The 26489-nt window shown below is 45.5% G+C and overlaps 1 protein-coding gene across 1 annotated transcript in view; it reads right to left on the bottom strand.

Annotated features, from left to right (window-relative positions):
* The window catches only part of PPP6R2 (protein phosphatase 6 regulatory subunit 2), a 102381-nt gene that overhangs the window by 17760 nt on the left and 58132 nt on the right, over positions 1 to 26489 (bottom strand). The window contains exons 7-18 of the mRNA XM_074903611.1: positions 20217 to 20282; positions 18774 to 18886; positions 13870 to 13983; positions 12997 to 13123; positions 12356 to 12508; positions 11441 to 11644; positions 10725 to 10789; positions 7216 to 7331; positions 5622 to 5707; positions 5227 to 5307; positions 3204 to 3301; positions 751 to 808 (exon numbers count right to left, since the gene is read on the bottom strand). Coding sequence (XP_074759712.1) covers positions 751 to 808; positions 3204 to 3301; positions 5227 to 5307; positions 5622 to 5707; positions 7216 to 7331; positions 10725 to 10789; positions 11441 to 11644; positions 12356 to 12508; positions 12997 to 13123; positions 13870 to 13983; positions 18774 to 18886; positions 20217 to 20282 — 1281 coding nt within the window. The remainder of the gene's footprint in view (positions 1 to 750; positions 809 to 3203; positions 3302 to 5226; positions 5308 to 5621; positions 5708 to 7215; positions 7332 to 10724; positions 10790 to 11440; positions 11645 to 12355; positions 12509 to 12996; positions 13124 to 13869; positions 13984 to 18773; positions 18887 to 20216; positions 20283 to 26489) is intronic.

The raw sequence follows: 26489 nt of genomic DNA, 5'->3' as shown, positions 1-26489 counted from the left end.
ATGCTCTGTCTGGGCGTTCTGGGATCCCTCAATTGAAAGAGTAAGTGAGGACTTGCAGATGGTGCCCAGTCCAAACCAACAGGTGTGTTAGAATTCCACCACACAAAAAAACTCAGGAAAAAAACCAAGTTAAGATAAGCATGTAGCCAGCTATTGGGGGCTGAAGGCTTAGCTGGCACATTCAAAAAGAAAACAAATTTTCTGTATCTGTAGAGCACAGTCTAGAGCAGCCAGAAGAGAGAAGAAAAAAATCTTTGTAGTACTGTTTAAGTCAAAAAGAAAGTATTTTAAGACTAAAGAAACCTAAGTCTTCAGTATTGACAACGAGCTTTGTCCAGGAGATGAGCCTGGAGTCTTTGAGCCACTGTCCAGCTTCTTTGGTAAGTACTGATTTAGGTCCATAAAACAGAAAAGGCAAGACACAGCGTGGCAGTATTTAGAGGAAACTCAGTCCTCGCTATTTACAGTTCTTCCTAGTCTGTGTATGGAAAGATTATCAAAGTAAAACCAAGGACAAGAGATTCACACTGCAGAGAGAGGGAGAGAAAGAGTCCTGCAGCGTAGAGTCCTACTTCTGAAGGTCCTCACCAAAGCTATAAACTGTAGGGAGGTTCTCTGAGGGTACACGTAATGCCCTGAGGTCCTTAACTGAGTACACAGACACCTTTTCACTGACCAACACAACACACCAAACCTTTTTCTTTCAAAACGACAACGTGACCTTGGCAATATCCCAAAATACCCACTTACACTGTCGTCATCTGCATCTATATTGAAGTTAATCTCTGCGATCCTGTCAAAGGGAGCACTGCAAAAAGAAGGGAAAGAAACTTCAGTGATGGCACGGAGTAACAAAGCCCTTCTGCATCCCCAGCACAAGCCCAGAGGACAGCGAACCACTGAGACACTTCATGTGGCCACTCAGTGCCTTCTGCCTTTGTTCCCTGAATATTACACACAATGGTTTCCTCTCTTTGAGATGAAAGATTATGTCAGATTTTCAGTCTTAGGTCTGATTCCATACCTGAATGAACAACCTTTGTCATGATCTTGTTGATAAGGTATTTTGGGGCTTCAAGGCAACCCCAGCTATGTCACGTCCGGCTGTTATTTTGCTATTCTCATGGTACCTATGCAGCATAAAGGCTATCTTCATTTTTTTCAATGAGTCTCTCCAGCTGGACCAAATCTTATAGAAAAAAAAAAAAAAACCAAACTCATAATGAATTAAAAAGAGAAAGAGCTGCACCCAGCTGCTCTGGGATTCCAGCCCTGTGTTGACCCAGGAGTGCCACTGGGTTTGCAGGGCGGGCGTATGTCCAGACACACCCAAAGGGGTGGCACCTGCCTGTTCTAACATTAACTTCGGGAATCTTTAGTGCACCAGCAGCTCAACAACCCCAACGCGACAGAAAGACACTCCAAAAATAATACAATAACCCAGTTTGCGATTTAGATCTAAGAGAATCTCTTGTAAGAACAGCAGAGGGTGCTACAGGTCAACAAATTCCCACCTACTAATGCAGTATTTTTTCACCATGTCTACAGAGCTTTAAGTTTAAACAGTGGTTTTTGGTTGGGGTTTTTTTTGAAGATGACTGTTCGGTTAGTAAAAACTAGTCATGTAAATCACCAGGACATTGAAACAGAATTAATACTTCTTAAAATATTCAAATTCCTATCTGCAGCAGTTCCCAACAGCTGGAGCCCAGACGAGAGGGCACAACCATGAACCGTTTTGCAGCACATCCCTCCTTCTGTGACCACAGAGAAGCCAACCACACCCCAGTCACAGATTTTGTTGAGTTTCATGTTAATTTTAAAATGGACATTAGTTTCCTTCAGCAGCTCCTCCCATAAGTTAACTCTTCCCCTTCACCCTCCCAGTATTTGCTCCTATCTGATAGAAGTTGAAAGTGTGTTTTAGTTTTTAAAAACGTGTAGAACTAAACAATCCACGTTCAGCTAAACTCTCACTCAAACCTGGAACTTTTTGGACTTATTCTGACATCTACAATGGTCAGGAAAAAAGACAGGGAAGGTGGACTCCAAAATCTTTCTCCATGTTAGAAGACAGTTCCCAACTATTTGGCAAACACCTCGGTGGAGTTCCCAAGCCCCAAGGACCTCGCGACTCTCTCCTTTGACTCATGCTCGAAGGCAAATCTGAAGCAGCCAAACCACTGCCACACTGTTGTTTCATTTAAGGTATTTCACGGAGCCCATAGTTGCTAAAAATATGGTCCGAGCCAAACCAGCCAAAGAATCCCCAATACATCAGCCCTGGAGCAGCCGAAGAGTCGTTGTTATGCAGCGTCCCAGGCCTCCGGGCTGCCAGGACGCCAGGGTGCTGCAGCCCCCTGCAGCCGGTCCTGCCACGGGCCCTCCCCGCCACCCGGGATGAGAAACGGTTGTTTTGTTTGAGACAAACACGGCCACAGGGTGAAAGGGAGCAGAATCGAGGAGCAGGGAACGCACGGGGTGTCCTCCTGCAGCACTGTTCTGTCAGCCACCGTACGCTAAATCGTTACAACTCCTGAGCCATTATGGACAAGCGGGATAGTTACAGTCCCAGGAACTGCCTCAGCTACAACCCTTAAGGCGAGAAGATGAGCTGCAGTTTTAATTAGATTACAGGAGTTCTTCTGTAAAAGCAGCACAAATTCCGGACACGGAATTCAGCAAGTCGCATGACATTAAATCCACCTATATTTGCCTTCTTTGAACTGCTATTTGCTCCTGCATTATCTATGTTTCCTTTTTCACAAGAGAGAAAATGGTTAAATTTTTCCATGGACTTCATCAGAACACGATTCTTTCTACTCCTAATTTCAATAAGGACTTAATGCCACTGGAGACTATCTGTATAATTGCCTAGAGTTAGCTTTAATGCTTTGCTTTCCATGCAATTAAATTTATTCTAGAATATGGCTGGGTAATAATTGTGTGTTTTATTAAAAATGTTTCTCGTCAGAATGAAGAAGTAATTTTCCTTGGTTCTACAACTGTCTTTGGAGATTGGGGTGTACTCCTATAAAAAGAAAAAAAAGTCAGGTGCTCTCCAAGCCGTTGGTAGTCCTTTTTTTCGAACCAAAGGAGTCATACCGTGAGCTTCATTTTAAAACCCGAACCAGAAGAAGAAAGATTAGATGCAAAGCGGCTTAAATGCTACACATAAGCCTCCTGAAGTTGTACAAACTTACTTGATATTGTCATCCTGGTCTGCAAACTCCTCGTCATTAAAGCCAAACTGATCCACGAAGTTCGCTGTCATCTGCTGGATCTGGTACTCGGAGAAGGCCTGAGCAAGGAACCCAAGAGGAGCCATCGTTAACGTGTCCAAGATACTCAGCTAAGCTGGCTGAAAATACATATTCTAGAAAAGCATTAATATCACAGGAAACAGTCAAACTTTGAGAAACCACCTTCTCCAACCCCCTTTCTCACAGCAGGATCAGACTTCTGCAAGGCCTGAACAGACGCTTTGCTGATCTGCTCTTAACTTCTTCCAAAGAGAGTTAGGAAATTTTTCTGGGAAACCATTTGCTGGCTTCAATATTCTGTTAGAACACTGTATGGGGGTTTTTCATTTGTTTGTTTTCCTTTGAGGCAATCTGAAATTTACTTTCCTGCAACTTAAAAACCCACCACGGCCATCAAGAAGGTACTTTTCACTGGCTCTAAACCCCTCTTCCTTGGAGCATGAGGCCTACATCTCCATGTCATCTTGTCTTCTCTTGACCAAGTGGACCAAATTCTTTCACCTTTCCTTCCTATGTCACGTTCTACCCCTCTGATGACTCTCATTACTATCCTCTAGCTCACCTTTTGCTAATGCAAATCACTTTTGAAGTTCACTGCCTCCAACTGGACATTCACCAAGGAGAATGGAAAAATTACTCCCCGCGTCTTTGAGACCACACTCCCACACACCAGGATGTTTGGTTTCCCACAGCAGCTTGGGTCTGTTTTCCAACTTGTGCCCCAAGATAACTGCCCAGATACGCCTTTGGTCACATTCCTGCCTACTCATCCGTGCCTCATTCTCTATTTATGAGAAAGATTGCTTCTGCCTCCAGAAAGAATCTCACACTTGCTCCTATGTGTTGCTTTTTTTTTTTTTTCAGATCAATTCTCCTCTTTGGCCAATAATTCTGAATACTGGTAGGGACCCCACTCCAGCTACAGCTGAGAAATTCAAACATGTCTCTGCAGCTGCACTCTGTCGTGACTCCTCTGTGGGTGATACCAACTACCTGTGCTCCTGCCTCAGGAGTTCTGCAGGCTCCTGTCCATATTTCCATTGATACTTGTCACAACAAAAGACAAAGACGAAACTTTTTTTTTTTTTTTTACAAAGGCAATGCATTTTCCCCTTTTTAATGCACTAAGTACTGGCTGAGGAAAAGCATTTGTAATGTCAGCGTAGCCAGTTAATTTGGACAAAAATATAAACTCTAAGCAACAACTATAAACTCTTTTCAGCTCATTTTTGCCTGTTACTAGAGTTCAGATTGAAATTGTCTTTTTACTCCCCACAGGTAGCTTCCTACTAAATAGGTTGAAACTTGTATGTTCTGCTAATGCTCTTTATGTTCTTGGCATCAAAAAAGGTTGGAAGAACTTGTCTAAATATTTGATCCCGAGAAGCACCTTCCGTATATTTGATGGACCTTTAGCAAACTACCTCAGATTCCGAGGATCCTGAGATCTTTGCTAAATGCAAGTGAACCCTTCATTTCCTCCCTTTCTTCCTAAGTCAAGGCTGTTTACTGCTCTTTACTGCTAACAGTTTAGCACGGCTCTTTCAGTTCTGAATGGAAGTTTGCATAGTCCAGGAGGAAGCAGAACACCCCCATCAGCACCGGTGCTACTACAGGTAGGAGATGCCACTGCCTCGCTGCCTGGCAGCTACAGCTACTCACAGCAGCTGCTCTACAACCTCAGCACCACCCCGTCCCCTGGCATGGACAGAACCAGCAAAAGAGCAAGAAACGGGCAGTGCCACACAGAAACGTGAGGCACAGCATGTATCTGGGACTTGCATGAGGTCTGAGCCAAATTTGTTCCCAACTGGAGGACACACCATGTAAGTAACTATTCTGGAAAAACACAAAAGAGCTGAAGAGAGAAGAATTGAGGAAGCAGCTCTGTACTAGGATGGACTAAGGGCACATCAGAGACACGAGCTTCCCGGGAACAGTGAAGAGTGTGTTGTCAGCTCACCTGCTGGAGAGAAAGTTCATTGGGAAAAGCACTCTCAATGTCTTCATCCTCACTGGAAGAGTGCAGATGATGAGTGCTCACCTGAAACACAAAAATAAGCACAAGTGAAAGCTAAGAGAGCTCAAATACTTTTGTTCCACACGGACAATCAAAGACCAGACTCCTCAGAAGGCAGAAACGGTCCCGAGGGTAACACAGAAACGTGGACTAGAGTTTGCCAACATGTATCAGAGGTGCTGCTGCTTGAAGAACTACTATGGAATGTGCTTTCCACAAACACTCTGCCCTTGTAAGCTTACTTCATGCAAACAAGCACAGGAAGAAAATACCCCGGCAGTGTAAAGCCCAGAAGATAACAGGCCTCTGTGAAACATGCACAGTATCACTGTTCTCACCAAATCCACTGTATTTCTCCTGTTTGTTTCCGTCAGCGTCTCTTCTACAAAACTCTCCCATCTCCCTCTACAATCTTCGGGTAGCTCTGTAATAAAAAGGTCACTGGAAAGATTACCACAGCTCGGGGAGGAGGGATCAAAGCCAGTCATTCAGCCCCACGGGACGTTTTTGAGCAGACACATACACCTGCACGTCAGCCAAGTACTGCATGCGTTACAGAGGCGCTCTGCAAAGGGAATTACAGTTTACTTGTGATTTGCTAAAAACGGTTAATTCTGCAGAGAAAGGAGCATCTCTCATTAGGCCAGTAAGATATTACTGGTCTTAACAATCTTAACTCGCTTGTGGAATTACAGTTGGCTAAAGATCCAAGACTTCCACTACAACTTTCTGAAAACCAGCATACTTGTGACTTTCATTCTACTTTTTTTTCCTCTTTTCTTTCACGGTGATTGTGGGGGGTTGACCCCAGCCAGCAGGTAAGCGCCCACCCAGCTGCTCGCTCACTCCACCCCACAGCAGTATGGGGAAGAGAACTGGAAGACCAAAAGCAAGAAAAACTCACGGGTTGAGATGAAGAAAGTTTAATACGTGGAGAAAAGAGGGGAAAAAAAACCCAAACCAAACCAAGCGATGCTCAGGCAGTCTGAGCAGGAGCCACCTAGGACAGACTGTCCCCCCCAGTCCTACTGCTGCGTTCGTGGCATGTGTCCCCTCCCAGCCTCTTGTCCAGCCCCTGTCTACTCGCTGCGGGGGCAGAGCGGGTGGAAGAGGAAGCCTTGGGGGTGTGCAAAAACCAGTGGTGTGGTATCAACAGCATTTTAGTCACGGATCCGAAACAGCACCATGGGGTTGCTATGAATCAGGTTATCTCCACCCCAGCCAGACCCAGTCCAGTGAAACAACAGAAATAGCCAGGACTCGGGAAACTTGCAGTTTTTACTAAAATATTTATAATTCCTCAATTTTCGCGTAGACATGACAACACACCAAGTGACTGTATTACCATTTGATATGCTCCTTAGAGGCCAAAAATGGAAACGCAAATTGTATTTGTGCTCATTGTTTCCCTTAATAGATGCAGATGGAAAATCTTATTTCCTCTCACTCAAAAATGTCAGATAGAACTAGTTCTCAAAGTCCAACGAAGATACGATGGACAAAGCCTGGCAACATGAATACCTCTGACAAAGCGGAGATGGGGGGCCTCTGTGATCATTTATTCTGGTGTGTCTCTTCCTCTCAGGTGTGAGAATAAGGAAGTACAGAAACACCACCCGAGAATGCTGTAAATAAGTACTATAAATGTACAGATAAATCCAGCAGAAAAGCAGCATTCTTCAGCACAAAAAGGACACCTTCAGTTTCTGGTTGCAAAAACAGCTCCAACAATTTCAATGTAATTGTATGAAAACAGAGAGCATCCAAATTTGGTCTAAATATTTTTTAAAGTTATGGGAAACTGTGGTATTTAACTGGAAATTCTTTTCATTACAAAAGGGACCCTCACGCAATAAAAGTCTTTCCAAAAGGCCTGCATGGGTTATTTAATCAGGGGGAAAAAAGGAAGGGAAAGGAGAAAGGAGCTTGTACCTTTAATGAACTCACTAATCTGAGTCTGCATGGGGCCCTTCTCCATGTTCTGCACCACAGCGTTGGCTATCCGCGTGAGGTGGCCCATGTTGCCTCGCCTCATTCCACCTTCTGCCCTGGAGAGAGAACACAGCCAGTAGCAACCCCAGGAGGCCCCGTATCCCCATCGGAAGATCCCGCAGCCCGGCCAGGCCGAGCTCCCCAGCACCCCAACGTGCGCAGGCAGGGGGGCTCGGCAGGCACGGCGTGGGTCACGCAGGCAGCGCCCCGGGCAGATGAACCTGCCTGTGAGGGAAGAGACCCCTCACCCAGCTCGGAAGACACAAGATAAAATTTAAGCCAGTTACAAAGAGGAAGCTAATCAGGTACACTGAAACACTGCTACAGAAATAAATAATCTGATTATAATTTCCACTAAAGAAGACTCATAGCAGTAAGAATTTACATCACTACTACTGAAAAAGCTCTGGAGTTTTACTTGCAGTTGAAGTATTAAGCAGATGAATTCAAGAGAACAAAAGACACTAATCTACAACCATTAGATTTCCCCCTCATAAAAAAAAAAAAAAAAAAAAAAAAAAGCAGCTAACACTAAGCCTAAATCGTTTTCTTTGAATTTTCATTGGTTCTCCTTCACTGGGTAGTAAAGAAGCAATCTAAAAATCAGGGGATGAAAAGCCTGAAATAATTCTGCTTTCCACGGTATCCAAAGAAGGACTGATGAGATTTGAGAAGAAAGATGTAAATCCTAGTGGCACATTCCTGTGAGAAATTTCATAGCACCACGTTTGGAAACAGCATTTCTGCCTTTAAACTGGCAGGTGTGAAAAGAAGCCCGGAACTCTGACACACAACGCCCTTACGGACTGTGACATAACGCACATTAAAGTATCCCAAATCCTGAAGTTAAATTCAGAAATTGTTATTTCTTGACGCAGCACAAGCAGCGTGCAAGGTTGACTCAAGCCACCATGAATAAAATTGATGGGTCAGAATCAAACTAAACAAAAATAAACCCCTTACAAAGAGGATGACAACACGCTTCCACCTCACATTACTGAGTCTCCAGCTGTAAAACAAAGGCTTCTCTCCGAGATCCTACCAGCAACCTTTATTATGCAACACATAATAAAGACTTTCATTTTTCCTTGGGAGAGAGGAAGACACTACAGCCAGCAGAGCTCCTCGGAGGTGACACTCTGGGCTCGTCTGAATTCCCCCTGCCCTTGCTGGGGGGCTGCTGACGGGCCGGTGCAGCAAAGCCAGCAGAGTGTCAGCTCCTCTGATCACAGGCAGTTACAACTACATTTTAAGCTTTTTTTTTTTTTAATTTTTTTAATGACCTCCACACCCCTTGAAAGGTGTAATCATCCCCTCCTGAATCTCTAAAAAGGATAAGTTTGTACTGAAATTATCTCAGGCTTTCCCTAGTACCAGAGCTGAAGGTGTGCAGGTGAGGAGACGAGACCGTTTGGGAAGCAAACCCCATCTTACCCCTCCGCACGTTCCTGTACCAAAATCCAGAGTCCAAAGCCGAGACAAACTCTATCTGTAGATAAGCCCTGTAGCGAGGCCAGCACTCAAGCCCCAAACTCAGCGTTTAGGGCTGTCCAGAGAAAACCAACCCGTGGACGTGAGTGCCCAGTGCTGAGCTCCAACCTCCCGCACCCCGGCTCGTGGCAATTGCTTTCACGCCTCGACCCAAGCGCAGAGCCCCAGCGCTTTATAAAAAGGGGGACTGGGGGCTCTGCTGAGCGCCTCGGCTGCGCCGGCCCGGCTGCGAGCCCAGGGCCACCGCTCCTGGGCCGGAGCTCGCCAGCACTGGGGAACACGGGCACCCCCGGGGCGGCGCTGGCACCCCAGCGACGGCTCCAGCAGCACCGCAGGAGCCCGGGGCCAAAACCCCGGGGCAGGCGGGGTGAGGGGACACAGCGCGGTCCTACGGCTGGCTGTGGAAAAGATACGTTTTTCAGCTCAGCCTACTCAAAAATTCCAAGCGCACAGTGATGGAAGCAGCGTACAGCAAGGCTGCTTCTGTCTTGCGGCTGAGCGCTGCGGGAGGACCCACACACCACGTCCTCTGAGCCGAGCAGTCCGTAACACGCTGCTGGGAGGCAGCCAGCAAACACGCAAAGTTAACTTTTACTGCAACACTTTCAACTACTCCTTATCAACCACGCCACCAGTGGTGGTTACTACACTTCCAGGAGTAGGAGGGCACACAAAGGTGGGTCCTACAAACTGATGTTTCCTATAAACTCACACTGATGACCAGACTTACTTTATTTTAAATTCTAATTACCTAGGCAGATCAAATGGACTGCAGTAAAAGAATTATGTGGGTTACCTAGAAGTTAAATTCGAATAGTTACAAGTCCTTCGTCAAGAACATACAGAATAACTAAAGGAACCCAAGGAGATATCCCATGTTTCAGCAGGAGAATATATTCCCGCCCTTCTTGCTGACAATTTTTAAGAAATAATTCCCAAGCTCTCTATTTGGAATCTCTGGCCCTGGGGCTCCCAGTGCTTGACTCCATCTTCTCACTGAGTGCATACAATAACCTTCATACAAACTCAAGCCTCTCAAAGCACAGCACCCGAGATACCTCTCGTTAACTCAGGATTTTTTTCTTGCCATTAAAATTCTTTCCAGTGTGGTGACTGGAACTGTTTGACATGAAATATGTATGAGCTCTAGTTCCTATCTAATTTAATTAGGTAAACTCTCAAGCAGCAACTACAGCAACTTCTGCTGCACCTGCAGAACTGTGCACAATGATAGTTGTGCAACAAAACTTTCAGCAAAATTTGTAATCGACAGCCCAAAGGGTTGCAAGAAGGAAAAAACAAAAAAAACCCAACCCAACCAAACTGAAAATCAACCCAAAACCCAACCCATCAATTATCCCCTGACAGAAAGCCTAAAATAATTACAGGGGGACTAAATAGCACTTTGAAGCCATAAAGAGCTCAAAATAACAAGAGAGGACCAAACCATTTAGATGGACAAAGAAACAGAAGCCTAGATAACACTTTCACTTTGGGATGTTCTAGATTTTTTAAAATTATTTAGTTCTTGCAATCATTGCAATCAGCATGCAAGCTGAGTGTTTTGCAAAGTTAGAATACCAAATGTGGGGCAAAAATGCTTGCCCACCTCACTTTCCACACAGTTGCTAGGGAATATAATTATGCATTTAAAAAAAAAAAAAGATAATATGCAGTGTAATTTCCTGAGAAAGTAAGGAAGAAGCATATCGTGTATCTGGGTTGAGATGTTATACATATTTAAAAAAAAAAATAAATCATGCTTTCAAATTATACGTCCGCTTGGTGAATTTGTTTTTTAAAATGCAAATAATCCTAATTCCAACTCATGATCAAAATCCAATCATTTCAGGCACCATTAAATTGTAGATTATGCAAATAATTGCAAGAATATTTCAAGGCAATACCCTAAATCTGCAGCCCTAGAACAAAGGCCTTCCGACCCCAAAAGCCCTTACTGTATCTTGTCATTGGCTTCCCAGGCATCCAATATCCTTTGCACTAGGCAGCATTTCTGGAACAGCTAGAGGAAAAAAAGAGATAGGAAGAACATTTCAAAAGTTTGACAAAGTAAGACTCATGCCTTAGGAAGTCTGTACTGAACTATAGTTACTTTTGTTCATTCCTTCACTCCTGCTGAACAAGAATTTAAAGTTCAGCACTTATCTTTCCCAAGAGCTCAAGTTTCTTTTTTCTCAATTTTTTTCTCAGAGGATCCAGGGAAAACAGCAATCCCTATAAACACCTTCAGCCTGCTCTGGGGCTTCACAAGAGCAGTCATGAAGAAGACTGCTGTTGCTTTACAAACACAACAAATGGTTTTCACCAGGAGGGCCACCATGCTGAAGCTAAAATGTAGTTAGCTACTTGTCGTTACTAATTATTTTTGTTTTGTCCAAAGTTTATATGCATCTTTACTCAAAAAATTAAATGAAAATGGATTCGCAAGCCCATTAAATGAGCTGGGTGGTATGTTTGTTTTGTAACTGGATGCTAAACACAAATGTACAAAAGCAAATACACTTCCATCCAGAACTGACAGAACCAAGTTCTATCTAGACACGTTTAAATAAGCTCCACGCTCCTGAAGAGCTCGTCACACCATTTTCTCATTAATGCATACACAGGCTGAATCAATCAGTCTAAAATTCTCAGGTGACACGGCCAGACTTACATGAGTAACCATGATATTCTCGGTATTGTTTTCTGGAGTCTCCGAGTTCTCTGGGGCCACATTTCCATTCAGCACCTCTTCTTTGCTTTCTAGGTCATTAGTAGTAGTTTTTCCCTCTTGTACAGAGTGTGAGAGAATAGCTGCTATGGACAATTCCACTTGGAAATGCAAAAAGTTATTCCATGTGTATTTAAAAAATAAGTCCTGGGAAAAAATGAGAAGCAAAAATTCACTCTGGATACATCTTACCGTTTTTAACAATCAAATGGTATCAGAGCACTCCCCAACTAATTGTTTAATCAGCAGTTCCACTAAAACAATTTCACTTACCTGCCTCAGCATCCACTTATGGCTGAATGTGCCGTTTGCTCTGCTCTAACACCTACTCCCCTTGAAACTGAGCAGGCTGGGAACACTCGTACACAGCTAGGGCCCACAGCACAGACATACTGTAACAAATGTCATCTACTCTGTGGCTGAATTAATCATAAGAAAAATGCTAACTAAATAATTTCTAAGCATAAAAATAGTTTTCTGAAAGCCTGTCCTGGTTGCACTGGCAGTTCTCAGAACACGTCCCTGTTCACAGCTCGACAAAGAGATCAGCTCTCAGTACTGGCAGAGCTGATTTGCACAACATACCCAAGCTTTCTCAATAACCAGGCTATTTTGCATACTACTAAGCTACTACAGCAATAAATTTGAAGCATGGCGTTCAGTTCAAATACTAAGCAACTGTATTTGTATTATAAAATCTATTCTAAGGATGGATGTTCCCACTTTCAGACTAGGTAAATAACTGCCACACATGAAATAACTTCCCTGATCTGAACAGATGGAAGGGAAAGCAAAAAAGTTCCCAGGTTAAAGGGATTCCCCCTCTCCCCATCCCCAGTGTGACCCTGTACTACTCACAAGTAATAAATCCATGGTACTGAGTCTGCATAGTTCCTGATTAATACTGGGAGTGTTTGTGTGAAGCAGAGCAGCTATTAGACGAGATCCATGAAGACGAGCATTCCCCAGTGGCTCCTCCAAGACACCAATTGTAGTCAGGATTGCTGTTTTCTATCGAAGAAACAGACAATGATTACCTTAACGAAGATGAACATTTCCCCCAGTGTACATGCACACTGATTGCACTAAACACAACCAGTCCATTTCATAAATATTCTCTGCAGGTAAACTTAAACCATCTTCCCACAGAGAGGACAGCGTTGTGTGACCACTGTGAGACTTTTACTTCCAAAACTGAAGATTAAAATCAAAATATCCTCCAACTACAAGCTCCTCTCTCTTCATCCCTTAGTCCTCTTTACACAAGCCACCGGTCCCAACCTGTCTCCAATTCTTGGTTTTACTCAAATACAACTACTGCCTAGTCCGTAAGCAGCAGAACTATAAACTGTAAGACTGAAATTTTCTTGAAAAGATTTTTGCCTGTTCCAGCACTTGGTGCTTTCAGAAAATATCCAGGAAGGCTGTGTATGAGGAAAGGGGAACCCTGGAATGCAGGGGAGGAGCCCCTGCTCCTGAGAAGGGCAGAGACGCCCTACCTTGGGAGGGCTGAGCAGCAGCTGGTGGAAGTCCTTTAGCCGTGGTTCAATACCGTGTAAGATGCTGCTATTGACAGTGTAAGACCTTTCAAATCCCTGAGTGTATGAGTCCATCAGTCCTTCCACCCTGCAAGCAAGAAAAGCACCACAGTCAAGATTCAAAATCTTAAAATGTTTCTTAAGAAACACTTTCATTTCAGTCATGAAATCTGATTCCAGGGAGGCAGGAATAGGCCAGATAGGAACCCCTAAGCCTCCAACTCCAAATCTTCAGAGATCCTGGGCACAAGACACAGCAGAATTAGTATCTCAGCTTTTCAGTTTTAACTCTGCACATGGTTTTCTGACTAGCAACTTGTTTGCCCAGTGCCATCTTCTGTCCTGCTCTCCAGTACCTCTTCCTGCTCTTCCATTAGCTCCTTCACTCTTATGTTCTCCTTTTTTAAAAAACTGAGATTTTCAATGCCTCCCCTCCTCCCCAGAACTCTCTTTCGCTCTTCAATCCTCTGTCTCCATAAAAAGAAATAAAAGGCGCATATAATTATAAAAAACAAAATTCAAACTATGGAGCCATACATATATATATATATATGCACACATCATCACACAGCTTACGCACGATGTAGCATCTCCTCCCCCTCTCTGCACACACTCTGCTGTTACAGACGAGACTGTGATACAGGAACTGGAAGAGCCCACAGAAGGGCCCAGTTGCCAACTGGTACAACTGCCACTGCTCCAAAAAAACAGCTCTTCTTGTACTCATTTCTAGACAGCACTTCACAGCAGGCCAAAAAAAATCCCTTTTGGCCTAAGTAAACTAGATTGGAGCTCCTAAAATTGCTCCTGCTAGGGAAGCAAGTGCTAACTTACCCAGAGCGCCTCGTTTCCAGCAATGTTAGAAGAACTTGCGTCCCATTCACTATGCAATTTTCAGTCTGTTCTCCATCAAACATATTCTTCAGGAGTTGCTCCACACATTCCTGCCTGTCGATCAACACACACACACAAGCAGTATAAGAATTAGAAGTATTTGGCAGTTCCTTTAATCACAAAATATCAATTACTGGGTTTTCTGGAAAAAAAGGCTGCAATTTTTCCTTTTTTTTTTTTTTTTTTAAAAAAAAAAAAAGCATAAAGACCTTCCTCTCTAAAGTCTCATATGGTGAGCATGGTTCTACACCAGATTTCTGAACTTGCTTACTCACCACTAAGGCAAGAATTGGTTATAGACACATAGACTCCAACCTGTCACTCACTCTCCTTTACCAGAAGGATACACCTCTTAGTCATAAACTGGAAGACAACCCAAGTGTTAACTCAGTCAATTTAAATTTATTAAAAACAGTATGAAGCTATTAGCTGAGGGTCTAAAATTACCCATCAGAATTGCAGAAGACGGACAACAAACAGTGGAAGTTGACCCTGATCATTTGCCAGGGGCACAGTAAGGACTGGAAACAGAGGCCAACGCAAAGCGTAAATAATACGCATATTACCCCCTTGAAGGACTTTAATCAATTCACCATCCCTTTAAGCCCTTAAACCAAGACAAGATGCTTTCCAACAGTGATGGCTTTGGGGCCGGGTGGAAGGATCCCCAAGCAGGGCGTTGGAGACTGCTGGAGTCAGAATGAATAATAACATTGGGCCTTTCTAGTATTAAAAATTATTCTGGCGTGGCCTCAGAATTGAAGAATAATTAGCACAAGGTAACAGCCCACTTTCTACTATTTGCCACGCTAAATGAATAATAGATACGAGGAATACGAGGTTCAGGCTGGCACTGTTACGCATCTACGGTTACTGGACTGCAGCAGTGCCTGCTTCCACCTCTGTACTCCGATTCTTTCCCCATGCTAATTCTGCAGATGTTAATGACAGTTCTCCAAAACCCAGCACTCAGCAAGTGCCGTTCTCGGCTTGCTAAGTCACATGTCCAGCTAAAAACAGGATTACTCAAGTTCACAGTCTAATTTTTACTATTTTCTAACATTTGAAAAAGTCTCATTTACATTTGTATAAATAAAATATGAGATAAAAATGTAAAATACATGAATAATGCATGAGATAAAAATTATTTTAATAAGTAGCATCTAAATACACTCCATCAGCACAAGAGGCAGAGTCAGGAAAAAGAAGTTAACAGTTTACCATGATTAACTGAATTCACTTTTATTGCATACAGCCAACAGTTATTGAAAAATTGAGATTTGGTATTTATTCTGTAACCCTGCTCACAGCTCCTTCTTGTTGCACTAGCTGATTATTAATTCATGATTCATAGATTAAAAAAAAAAAAGTTATCCAAAGATCAAAAAAGGTTACCAGCAATGCTTAGGAAAACTGGCCAAGAAAAATAATGAGATGTGACCTTCAGCAGAAAGGTAAGTCATGCAAAAAATCACTTTAGTTCCAAATATTTTTTTCTTCTAAGCAATGGAATGCTTTTTGGAAGTGCAAAAGCTTTTATTTGTCTCCTGGAAGTTACAGGTAGCGCTTGAAAACGTGCAAAGCGCATCCACAGAGAACACCAGGAAGGTGAGGGAGAGTGGGAGGGAGAGAAGGGAGCGGGGAAAGAAGCTAAAAGTCCAACTGAGTGAAGTACGAGCCAAACTTCAAATTGCAGCTTTGTACAATTCTTTGTATAAAGAAGGAAACTTGCTTAAATTCAACCACTGGTGTCACAGAGGCTCTCACGAAAGACGACGGGCAGCAATCTTCTGCCCCCCACACAGCAGGGTTCCACCTCCCTCTCCAAAACTACCGAGAAAGCCTAAAACTACCAAGGAAGTGTAAAATTACAAAAAAAATCTGAAAGTTCCGCGTCCTGCACGGCTCACCACACCCAACCACGGCTCTCGTTAAAGGCCTGGGGCTTCCCGGGTGAAATGGCCGAGCTGGAGCCTCCCCTCCAAGCTTCCCAGGGCTCAAAGCTGGTGCAGAGGCGATGAGATGCTGAAGGCTCCGCGTCAGGGACACGATCTACACTGAAAATCCAACCTTGCGCCACGTGGTAGGAAGAATTATGGGACAAAGGGCCAGACCTGCCTCTGCCGGCGCAGTGAGAAAGAGCATTTCCTCGCAGGGGCAGAGCCACACGTGGGGCCCGTGGCAGAGCCCGTGACACTGCAGAGCCGGGGGGTTCCCCCGCCCGTGCGCAGCGTGAGCCCCCTCCTGCCTCCACCCACACCCCTCGGGTGGGTCCCTCCAGCAGACGCCCCGACCCTCACGTAAGAGCTGACAGCTCAGACTCAGGAGAAAACAGCAGCAATGTCACAAAAATTAAGAGACCTCTGGGTCAACAAAAACAGGTAAAGAGGAATTTTAAGCCCTAGTTATAGATGCTATACTACTCACTGCAAGTCTCCTGTTTCAGCCCTTTTCTGTCAAAATGGCACCTCTAGGCCTAAAAGAGCCTTTTTTGATTTCAATCTCCTGTTGAATCTCCAGTAAATGTTTTTAGGTTTGAAGCAAATGTAAGAAGCAGTAAACATACTCACATAAATTATTTAAAACTACATTACAAAGAGCAAAGAAACAACACCAAGGGAATAGAGTAAACATGAAAAATCAACATTTTCTTTTACATAACTCATTTCCCAGATAACATTAACTATAAGTCCTAACAAAAACACTCTTTGAAAGTTTCTCATAAATATATTCCCTCAGTAATAATAGAGAAGTTAGGTTAGGTCTGGATTTAAAAACAAACAAACAAACAAAAAACCCCAAAAAAACAAATTTCAAATGAAAAATGACAAAGCACATACAAACCAAAACAGCTTTTCTACTTTTTCCAGTCAAACCACCAGGCCTAATGAATGACAATAATATCTCTATTTACAAATCTGCTCTGCAAAGTTTATCCATCAGAAGGTAGCAAACGATTAACCCCATTAGGTATCCGCACTGTGACACGTCGTCTCCCATTAAAGCATTGCACAACGTTTCTGAGACCGAGGAGCTCGTGATGGTCACGGGTGACAGGGCTCTAGGAAGAGGAATGAGCTGACACTAACTCTAATGCACTGAGGGACCCCTGGGGACGGTGTCCGGAGAGGGGAGATTTGTCACCATCCAGCCACAAATAAACGGAATAACTCTTTGAATGATCGGGGAGGGCTAGGGAGGCATTTGCAGTGTGCAGATTTACTTCTTTCAGAGCTCAACCACATTTGGAGAATAATCCCGGGGAGATGAATGACTCAGAGCCCAGTGAGATGTACCAGGAGGCATCCCAGCATCACCCTATCTCTGAGGAGCCGCAGGCAACCCAAGGTTCATGTAAGTTAAGAGCTCTTCAACTGATATTTGACTCAGGAGCCAAAAATAGGATGCCAGAGGACACTCGGGGTGTGTAAGGAGACCTCAGCAAAGCTCTGGAGGCAAGCTGGTAATGCCTCGTGCAAAACAAAGTGCATGGTGACATGTGAGCTACCACGGTGAGAAACTCCTGCGGGCGCAGCATTTGCTTCCCCGCTTTGATCAGCAGCAACCCGATTATCTGAAATCTGTCTGTCTGGTGCAGCATGTTCACCAGTGGGCAATAAGAGCCACAGATTAGCCAAGGATGACTGAATCACAGAATCATTTAGGTTGGAAAAGATCTTTAAGCTCGTCAAGTCCAGCTGTAAAGCCAGCCCTGCCAAGTCCACCACTAACACATGTCCCCACGCACCACAGCTACACGTCTTAAATACCTCCTGAGATGGTGACTCAACCCCTTCCCTGGGAAGCCTGTCCCAACGCTTGACAACCCTTTCAGTGAAGAAATTTTACCTAATAGCCAATCTAAATCTGCAGGGAACACCATCAATACAGGAATTTTAAGATTTGTCTTTGTGGGATTTCCCTCATAGAATCCCAGAACCATCAGGGTTGGAAAAGCCCTTGCAGCTCCTCCAGCCCCACCATGACCCTCCCCCTGACCGTTCCCAACTCCCCCAGATCCCTCAGCGCTGGCTCAGCCCGACTCTTCAACCCCTCCAGGGATCCCGGGGACTCCCCCCTGCCCTGGGCAGCCCATTCCAACGCCCAACAGCCCCTTCTGCACAGAAATCCTTCCTCAGAGCCAGCCTGACCCTGCCCTGGGCAGCTTGAGGCCATTCCCTCGGGGCCTGGCGCTGGGGCCTTGGCTCCAGAGACTCATCCCCCCTCTCTGCCCCCTCCTGGCAGGGAGTTGCAGAGGGCCAGGAGGTCTCCCCTCAGCCTCCTCTTCTCCAGACTGAAGCCCCCCAGTTCCCCCAGCCGCTCCCCAGCAGACCTGTGCTCCAGACCCTGCCCCAGCTCCGTTGCCCTTCTCTGGCCACGCTCGAGTCATTCAATGGCCTTTTTGGGGTGAGGGGCCCAAAACTGAACCCAGGAATCGAGGGGCGGCCTCACCAGTGCCAAGCCCAGGGCTCAGATCCCTTCCCTGGCCCTGCTGGCCACGCCAGTGCTGACACAACTACTTCTCAACTACTGCCATCACAGTTCACCTTTTTTCCAAATACACTACGAGTGTTTTAACACACCCACCTCACCTCAAACCAGGCTGTGAGCTCTGAGGATCACTAACACCAACCTCCTGCCTTCATACAGAGCTATGAAACCCAGAAGTCTCAACAGAGGCAGTTAAGTGATGCTACAGTTTAAAAGTAATATTAAACGGTTGGCACAAATGTCAAGAGTTAAGCAAAGGCTTGACACGCATAGTTTGTGTCTCTAGAGAGCCGTCAGTAAGTGACAGTATTAGCAGTAATTACTTTAGCAACAGTCCTCTGACAAGTACTTACGATTCCAGTGCTGTGAGAAGTGGATCAGGCTCAGGTATATCCTGGAGTTGATTGCTCTGGTCTCTGCTCAATCTTATGATATCACACAGGGTCTGGGAAGCATTTGATTGCCTCTGTAAACAATGACATAGAGCACATTTCAGTGCCAACATCTCCACTTGGCTCACCCTGGCCGCCAGAGAAAATTTAACATAGCTGGGAACGCATGAAACTGAACAAATTAGAATTTTTCAAAAGAAGTGCTACCATGCTCTAGATTATTCATCTGTTAAATACAATATTGATGCAAATTATAGAAGCATTAACAGATTTTAAAAATCAAAGAGAACATCTTCTGAACTTAACAACTAAATGCAGTTAAAGATTTCAGAAAATGGGGATTCTTGTTTCATCTTCCTGACCAAGTGTGTTAACTTGCAAATTTCAAATACGAGTATTTCACTCTAACGTCTTGCTACTCAGGAGGTTTTCTGCATGAAGAAAAATAAAAGGCTTTATAAAACCCTTTACAATTTAATTACTATGTATTAAAAGACTTTAAAGTAGTATTTTGATAAATGAATCGTCTCATTCCGGCTATCAATCAAAGCCTCTGTAGCTACTGCATGTGTAAGATCTTACGCTGTAATTTAGCGTTCCCCCATAAGACAGCACTGCTGAAGGCACACAAACCAGCACACTCCTCCTCATTTTTCCTCTCAGAAGGGGCAATTTTTGCTGTGATGAGATGTGGGAATCCCAGTGTCAGCGTTAGCGCTACACCAAGAGAAACCCGGGCCGTGCAGTTCGCTTGGGCGCCGGCACTCCCCGGAATCTGTGACCAAGAGCCCCCGTCCCCATCTAAGAGGGGCCAGTGGAGACCGAGAGGCTGCCGTGAGCCTCTCCTGCTCCACAGCAACACCCAAACGTGAAATGGTGGTGTAGGAAATGGGAATCCAGACCTAGAGCTCCTAGCTCGGATGTTTTGTGAAAATTATTGAAAGAAAAAAAAACCCCACACTCCTAAAATTTAATACATAGAGTGTCTTTTTCATGGGCTCAAAGAGAGCATCTTGTAGATTTTATAACTGAAAATACTCATGGTCTAAAAAGAATTTAAAATTACAGCAAACTGGTTAATTTTACAACTTTTTCAACAGCCTGTTTCAAACAGCAGGTTCCTGCTTAAAAACAAAAAAGTTACCACTAAGCGTAAATGCTGACACAAACTGATGCAGCAGCAGAATGAACTAAGAAACTGGTAATAAAATAAGTCAAAACCCGATTAAACACACAACGAAACGTTACGGTATGAGCAAGCAGAGGAGAGGATGACCAGCCATAGAGATCATCCCCCCTGATCTCCAGCTGTAAGTCACCCGGGCATTACTGAGGAGGCAGGGAGGCTTCTGGACCCCACAGGACCCACTACCCACAGAGACAAAACTTGTCTGTCATACTCACGTCCTCATCCTGGCTCGAATGGATCAGCTCCACAAGTCTCTGAATAATCTTTGCTTCATTAAGCCACTGGAGGGAAAGGAAGGGGGAAAGAAAATCTTTGTTTGATATCACAGAATTCAGAACAAGAGGATCTTTGAGAAGCTTGGCGTAATACAGGCTCTTCACGGAGGGAAAGCCCTTCCCTTCTCTTTCATAACCAAAGCCACAGGCAGCACGTGAACTCCCCCAGGCACAGAGATGCATTTTAATTTGCAGCAGTATGTACACGCTGTCCGTGGAACTAAAAGCCTAAATACCTTTGGAAAACACGGAATAGGTCTGTCATAAACACCATTGTCTGAGGCACCATTAGCATAATTATCAGCATTTTGTCCTCCTACCATTTCCTATTCTTTCAGTCTCACCATTGTTTACACTAAATAATTTCTCAGACTTTGAGATGACATAACAATGCTGCTGCTCTCTCTCGCCTCCCTGCTCTCTGCCAGCTTCAGACTACTTCCTTTTCCGAGTGCAAGCCACCACTTGCTCTCCCTTTCCTGACCACATGCAAACCAAGAACGCCATCTGCAAATGATACGTTCCAGCTTCTCCCTCCCCAGCCTCGGCTGCAAGCTCAACTCCTCATTTCCACCCAACCATTTCCACTCAAATTTCTACAGTCTTGATCCCAGGCAAACGGCTGGATGGCTAACATCAATCAAACTAATCAGGCAAATCAGCCAAACTAATGCATTCCCAGTTGCTTTTGAAATGACTGACCAAACGTTAATTAAAAGGAAAAAGCCTCTGGAGGTTTCTGCAATGATATAATCTTCCATCACTCTCCAGATGAGTCATGGAGAAAATGAACAGTCTCCTGCCTTCCACTTCTTTACAAGACAACGCTGTGCATATCTTCTCCCCTTGAACACTTATTTTTTTGTTATCTGTTCACATAACCTCAACTATAATCCTTGTGTTGACTCTTTCCCAGCTTTGCTCTAAAAGCCCTCGGACAGATCTCATCCTCTCCTCTCCAGTGCCACGCTGAGTCTGATGTATGTCTGACTTAAAGCAAAAGTTCCAGTTCACCATTTTTGGTGACTTTTTCCCTGAACAATATTACTGTTTTCCTACTACGTCCAAAATATCTGATTTTGTCTCCTTTCTGATATTCCTTATTGTCACAAAAATACTAATGCTGTCCCAAATCTTCCCAGTATACAGCTGGGATACCAAGTATTTCGTTCAAGGCCACATTTTCAGATCTGGTTTCTGCAATTTCTTCTTCCTAATATCCCGTTTACCCAGAAGTTGACAACACTGGGTTCCTGAGACATTTTTCCTCACCAGTCTCTCTACCAACCTCTCTCTTCAGATTCTTCCACTGGTTTCTAGTTTTCCAGAATCAAAATTAAACTCCTGAACCTCCTTCTCAAGACCATCACAGTAGGGTTGATCACTGCTGGGCCTTAATACCTCAGTCTTGCCATCTCCATTCCACTAACAAAGCAACTCTCCATTCACCCTCGGCTTTTAGTCTACAAGCACCTTTTCTCATCTCCCTGTGCTTGGATACGGACTCCTGAAACCCTTCTTTCAAATCCTGAGGCTCAGACTTCTGATGACAGCTCAGGTAGCTGTCAACTGGCAATTCACCAAAACAGCTTCATCAAAATTAATGAAATTCTCCTCACTTGTATCTTCTAAAAAACAGCTGCTCAAATCTATCAATTATGCCTCGTGGCAGTCTCTGTAACAATAAAATTACCCATCTCTCCTCTCTGTTACAAGGCATGTTTCATTTTTCATCATCAGTTCCACACCCCCTGTTTGCACAGCACCACGATTTTGACTGCAATCTCTGGGTATTCCCACAGCATTAACACATTGCACAACTTCAATTAAAAAACAAACAAACAAACAAACACAAAACACCAAAAAACTTATAATCCATTTTTACCTGCAAGTTTCCCTTCTTCAAATAATAAGCTCCACAGATACGGTACAGTGGGTATTTCAGCCTGTTTGTTGCCTCATGCAGAACCTACCTGCCAATCCGTGTCAGCAGAGGAATTTTCACCCGCTGAAGTTCCATCTACCCTTACGACTTCGACGGCCCAGCATAAAACTGCTTATTAACAGTCCTGCATTAAATGTATTTCCTTTCCCTTGCAGAGCGTAGCAAGTTAAACCCCAGCCCTCCACTGTAGTATCAGCTTTATTCTGCACCAACATCCTCCCCCAAGCCCCACACTGGCTGTGCCTATGGGCTTATTAATTAAAGATGGGAGTTACACAGTAAGCAAGGATTTGCCTGGACTGCCATAATACTGGGCTCTGGGGGGAGTTGGATGGCCACAGAGAGAGGTACTGAAGAGAGACAAGCACGATCATTCATCTGAACAAAGGAATTGCTGTTCTTGGGAACTGAGGGAGAGAGAAAATAAAAGTTCAAAAGCAAAAAAAACCCAACTGAAATAATAATCTGTTAAGATCAGAAGAGCAACAGCAAGATGTAGTGAATTAAGAAGCACATAGTAAACCTGGAAAAGATCCACTCCTCTGTCTTGAAGCTGTTGTTGAAGAGATGGACTCTAACATTCACGAGCAAAGGCCTCCTCAAACAAAAGCTGTGACACCTGCAGGACTTACCTACCCGAAGTACAAGAGCGTCCCCCTCAGCATCTCCCTTCAGAATCACACCTGGAACACCGGCTCTTCTGCCCACACACAACTCAGCAGCGTGTTTATGCTCGCTGACACAAGACACACGTGTAAGGAATCTGGGGACAGAATGCTTGCACATACGTGCAACGGGAATTATTCTACAGGAAGGCTGCAAGCCATGGGGCCAGCAGGCAGGAGGCGGCCGATTGTCTGCAAACACACCAGGCTCCTGCTTGGTGCCTCCCGGTGAGGCCCAACCACTGCTGGGCAGCACCCACAGAATCCCAGAACCATCCGGGTTGGAAAAGCCCTCGCAGCTCCTCCAGCCCCACCATGACCCTCCCCCTGACCGTTCCCAACTCCCCCAGATCCCTCAGCGCTGGCTCAGCCCGACTCTTCAACCCCTCCAGGGATCCCGGGGACTCCCCCCTGCCCTGGGCAGCCCATTCCCCGAGCCCAGGGCTCAGATCCCTTCCCTGTCTCTGCTGGCCACGCCAGTGCTGACACAAGCCAGGATGCCGTTGCCCTCCTTGGCCCCCTGGGCACACTCTGGCTCATTCTCACCCCCCCAGTCCCTCTCTGACCGGCAGCTCTCCAGCCACTCCTCCCCAGGCCTGTAGCCCTGCTGGGGGTTGTTGTGGCCCAAGGGCAGCCCCCGGCATTTGCCCTCAGTGAAACTCCCCCAGTTGGACTCAGCCCATGGCTCCAGCCTGGCCAGGTCTCTCTGCAGCCTCCCTGCCCTCGAGCAGACCAACACTCCCACCCAACCGGCTGTCCTCTGCAAACTGACTGAGGGTGCCCTCGAATTCCTCACCCAGATCATCAATAAAGATGTTAAACGGGAGTGGCCCGAAGTGGTCCCTGTGCTGCCCATCACATCATCTGTCAGGCTGAGCTCTGGCTTTCCTAACGACGTCCCTGCCTGCTCAGGCAGCCTCTCGCTGCCACTCCTGGGTGCTCCATCCCCACTCCACCATCTCCGCATTGTCCATGTGTGCCTGAGCTCAGGCAGGACCACCCTGCTCACCCACACGGACCTTCTCCCACCTGCCTGACTTTCTGCACAGCAGGATGGACCATTCTGACTAAGTACTAACTCTTACCTTTCTCTGCGATGACCTCCCTCCCACATAACCTGCTACTAGGTTCACGGACCAGGCAGGCCTAACAGCAGGGGTTACCAGTAAAAAAAAGTCGATACCGGTGGACCAGTACTGCTAAGTGTTTTCATTAAAAACCTGGAAAATGGGAAAATAACCCACACCCTTTGTAAATTAATGACCACCACCACACTGGGGGGCAGCAGTGGATACGCAGGAGGGGAGGAACCTAGACAAGCTGGAGAAATGGTCTGGGAGGAACCTCAGAGGTTCAAGAAAGGCAAAATGCAAAGCCCTGCCCAGGGAATGGAGTAACAGGGCGGGAGCCAACTCGCCAGGAACAGCTCGCAGAGAAGGCCCAGAGCCAGCACTGTACCCCTGAGGGCAGCCCGCAGTGGGAGAGCAGGGATCGCGCCCCTCCACTCAGCACCAGTGAGACCATCAAGATACTGGGTCAGGCTGGGGCTCACCAGCACAGGAAGACATTGCACTAGTGCAGCAGGTCCTGTGGAGGCCCCTGAGATGGTCGGGGCTGGAGCATGTGAGGTCAGAGGAGAGGCTGAGTGGGGTTTGCTCAGGCCGGGAGGACAAGGAGAAGGGGAGACCCCGTGTGGTCTGTGACTGCTCAGTGGGGTGGGCAGGGCCGACGGAGCCAGGCTCCTCTCGGAAGTGCCAGCACAGGACAAGAGGCACAAGATACAACAAGGGGAATTCCAACTGGATATTAGGAAAAATCTCCATTTGAGGGTGATGAAACCCTGGAAGAGGACCCAGACAGCTCCTGATGAAAAGTGAAAACTCATCTGGCAAAGGCCTTGAGCAATCTGCTTCCATGGACCTGCTCTGTGGAGGCAACCGGACCTTCTCAGGCATCTCCCAACTTGCATTATGCTACGACTTACTGTTGGAAGTCCTGCAGGGTCAATGCTGAAGGAAATCTTATATTAGGATGTCAAGAAACTTTCTAAATTTTCTAAAGCCTGCTGAAAATATACCTAGTAAGAGTGTGACTTTGGCTTAGACGTTTCTAATCAGCCACAGTAAAAGAAAGTTCGTGCTTGATTATATTTAAGCAAACAGGGGACTCTGCGATCTTTCAGGGATCACAACACCAACGGTCACTTCACTGGGGTACTCGCAGTACTTTCCTCAGCTGAGGACTGACCTTGCAGTAGGACAATTTTTTGCTACAAGAGAAAGATATCTGCATTAGTCTGATCCAACCCTGGGATCTACTGTTAGTGTGGGGTAAAGATGGCACCAAGAATATGCCCTTTTTATTCCTGTAGTTTGTTACCTGTGCATGCAAATGAAAAAAAACAGGACAACGTGCAGTAGGGATTTTTTCGTGCTCTGTGATCACTACCCATGGTAAGACATTGACAAAAAGCAGAGACAACACCCTGGCTACAAGTGGTGACAGCTGGAAGACCAGTTCAACCACAGAGGTACTGAGCTTGCCAGGGGCTCCACAGAAGCCGTGGCCCACGCCCGGGTGCTCCTCACCGGCGCCCAGGGAGAAGAGACAGCTCCAGCCGGGACAAGCAGGTTCCTCCTCAGAGGAACAGGGATCACACTCTTCCATCACCAAGGAAACGTGCCCGGTGTGTCGGAGGGGTAACCCACTCTGCTGCCCAAAGGTGGGGCTGGGCGGCGGAGCCCAGAGACTCCCTGTGCTCCAGCTGAGCCACAGCGGGTCCTCTCCTCCAGACCTCCGTCAGGAAGACCAGCTAATTCTCCTCTGGGAAGATTACACAACAGAAGCTGTAATTTCTGTCACTAAGGCAAGCACGGGAAGATGAAGTGCAGAAGAGATATCCACAATAACTGGATCTGCTTCACATAAATTCCCAGCACATGCCAGCAAAATCAGACATGGAGCCTTCTCACAGCAGTTGTGCCTCTTCACATTCTTCTATATAAGATTTTATATTAATAACAGGCAGACAGAGGACAGACTTCTTTGATGGCATTTATCTGTCCTGATATTAAAAATGCTTCCAGAAGCAACCCATATTGGAGATCTCTTGCTGCGCAATAATTATTTAAAGACAATATTATTTCTTTCACAAATCCAGAGACATTTCATGATCAAATGACACCGATCAAAGAGAAAATGCTGTCATCCATCTGCATGTCAGATTTGTCCAAGGATATCAAAATGTAGATGCCTGAAAGACAAGTCTGCTGGAAGGACCTCCTTAAGGGTTTCTGATGAAGACTCTTCTAGTATTTTTAATTGTGAGAGTCCGGCAACAGGGAGGAGGCAGGGCTGTAAAGATGCGATGTGGATAACAGATCATTTCACTGACATCGCCCCTGCCCGTGGGCTGCCCAGTCTGGAGGCTTCCCTGACCAGCAGTGCTTCTGTCCAGCTCAGGGCACAAGTACAGAGGAACAGCATGTGCTAGAAATTCTTCTTCCTAAGGTTTTTGCTCTCCAAAAGAACAAAATCCGAGCTATGCAAACAAAGCATTCCTCTGTCACGCACGAACAGAAGGAAATGGATAAATTACCATCT

The sequence above is a fragment of the Athene noctua genome, chromosome 3 (genome assembly GCF_965140245.1).
Source record: "Athene noctua chromosome 3, bAthNoc1.hap1.1, whole genome shotgun sequence".
NCBI classification, from domain to species: Eukaryota; Metazoa; Chordata; class Aves; order Strigiformes; family Strigidae; genus Athene; species Athene noctua.
The sequence above is the reverse complement of the archived record's forward strand: the minus strand, read 5'-3'. Positions and strand labels throughout refer to the sequence as shown.